At 55.5% G+C, this 2,233-nt stretch overlaps 1 protein-coding gene across 1 annotated transcript in view; it reads left to right on the top strand.

Moving 5' to 3' along the window:
• Positions 1-1,731, top strand: part of CARKD (carbohydrate kinase domain containing) — a 43,354-nt gene extending 41,623 nt beyond the window's left edge. Inside the window, exon 10 of the mRNA XM_010151492.1 lies at positions 1,323-1,731. Within this exon, the coding sequence (XP_010149794.1) occupies positions 1,323-1,473 (151 nt within the window). The 3' untranslated portion in view covers positions 1,474-1,731. The remainder of the gene's footprint in view (positions 1-1,322) is intronic.
• The last annotated feature ends 502 nt before the right edge of the window (positions 1,732-2,233 follow it).

Below are 2,233 nucleotides of genomic sequence, written 5' to 3'. Positions count from 1 at the left end.
TAACAGGGCAGCAGGTGGGATGCTCCTGTTGAAGGAGGCAGGATGCCAGGGTGATGGCTTTGGAGCATGGTGTGTATCAAACTGCTTAAGTGGGAACCTGGAAATAGGTGCTGGCGTGAGCCCAGGAGCCTGGGTACTGCTCTTAGAATCCCAGTGGTGGCTGGAAGGAACCATAAAGACCATCCAGTTCCAACCCCCCTGCCATGGGCAGGGACACCTTCCACTAGACCAGGTTGCTTAAAGCCTCATCCAGCCTGGCCTTGAACACTTCCAGGGATGGGGCATCCACAGCTTCTCTGGGCAACCTCTTCCAGTGCCTCACCACCCTCTCCGTGAAGAACTTATTCCTGATATCCAACCTAAACCTCCCCCATTCAGATCTCTTGTTTCAGAGCAGTGTTTGGGCATCCAGGATTCACGGTCAAGGTGGCTTAAACAGTCGTTCCTGCAGCTCGGTGAGCGTACGACATCGTGGCTTTCAAGGAGAAGATGCTCCAAGCTGCCCTGCCAACTCACCGCCTGCTTTGCCTGTCTTTTACACCGTGACCCTCCCCAGGACCCGCGCTTGGCACAGGAGTCCCTGGTGACCTACGGGCAGCAGTGGCCCAGCCACGGCCGAGCTTTGCAAGGCCCTTAACCAGCCGGCAGCTGGAGCCCTGGGCCGGCTGCGGAGCCGCTCGGCACGTGCTTGCCTCTGCTCTGGTGCTGCAGGACAGGCTCCCATGGCCCAGGCTGCGAGCCGGTGCTCTGCGGGGGGACAGGGCCGTGCTGCCCTCCCAGGGGAGGTTTAGCACTTGGGGCTGGGGGTGCTCTCGTAGGCAGCTGTAAGCACCCAGGAGGCAGTAGGAGGGTTCCTTAATGTCCGTCACGGTCTGCAGCTCTCCCTGCACACCGTTACAGCTGATCCAATGAAGGTCCCAGAGCAGCGACTATGGCCCCGTTAAAAATCATCTCTTGTCCGTATCCCCAGGTCTTCCTCTTCCCCCCTGCGGAGTAAAGCTACACTGGGTCACCCGGCACACGGGGAGGAAAGGGAGGTCAAGGCTGCCAGGGGACACTTCAGTCTCCTGAAGGGAAGGATGAAGTTTCTTCACAGAGAGGGTGGTGAGGCACTGGAACAGGTTGCCCAGAGGAGCTGTGGATGCCCCATCCCTGGAAGTGTTCAAGACCAGGCTGGATGAGGCTTTGAGCAACCTGGTCTAGTGGAAGGTGTCCCTGCCCATGGCAGGGGGGTTGGAACTGGATGGTCTTTAAGGTCCCTTCCAAACCAAACCGTTCTGTGACTGACTGTGTGTTTGTAACTCCGTTGTTTTCCCTTTCAGTCAAAACCCCTTTCTCGTGGCCGCCTTCGGCGCTTGCTCCCTCACGAGGCAGTCAAACCACCAAGCCTTTCAGAAATTCGGCCGCTCGATGACTGCCACTGACATGGTTTCTGAAGTCGGAACAGCTTTTAACAAACTCTTTGAAACCTGAGGCCGAAGCCGCCAAGAAGGTGAAAAGGAAGAAAGGCGACTGCAAGAGTTAATTCCCCTAGAATCGCCACGAGTACCGCCCCCTTTCAAGTGCTGTAGTGGCATTGGTATGCTAGGTAGATGATTTTTTTTTTTAATAATAGAAAAATACAATTAACGTAGATATTTTTTAAGGGTTTGGAATACAACAACAAAATGTTTTGGCCGAAATAAGCTGTAGTTGCAGATCCGTTATAATATAATAAAACTAAACTGAAAGTATCCCCCCCCGGGTTCTTTTCGATGGTTATTGAGCAATAACGCAAGTGTGAACGGCAAAGGAAAGAATTAAACGCTCGTGATGACAGAGAAGATTCTTCCACCAGCTCAGCTGAATTCCGTGGACTGGAAAAACGACAAGCCTGGTGCATTCTTAGACCCTCCGTCCAGGATCAGCCACTGCACTGCGCATTTTCGCCACGCTGGCAGAGCGAGGAGCCAGCAGTTAAAGCCTCCCCGGCATGGGAACGCCCGGGAGTTGCTGCAGATGCTGGATGTAACTAGCCGCCTCTTCCCGGTCCCAGAAAGACACCCCCTTCCTGCAGGGGTTTGGGTTCCTTGCCGGAAGGGTTCTCCCAGCGCAGAGCGTGGGTGCGCCACTGGGGGCTCAGGCTAAGCACGGTTGTGCTCACCGGGAAAGAAAAGGCGTCTGCTCTTCCCTCAACCGGCCCGGCCTCGCCTGGAACGCGCAGCCGCCAACTCTGTGACGGTACTGTTCCGGT

This window comes from Eurypyga helias, unplaced genomic scaffold, assembly GCF_000690775.1.
Source record: "Eurypyga helias isolate BGI_N326 unplaced genomic scaffold, ASM69077v1 scaffold18435, whole genome shotgun sequence".
In the NCBI taxonomy this organism is placed as follows: Eukaryota; Metazoa; Chordata; class Aves; order Eurypygiformes; family Eurypygidae; genus Eurypyga; species Eurypyga helias.
Note: the sequence above shows the minus strand (reverse complement) of the source record. Positions and strands in the feature narration are given on the sequence as shown.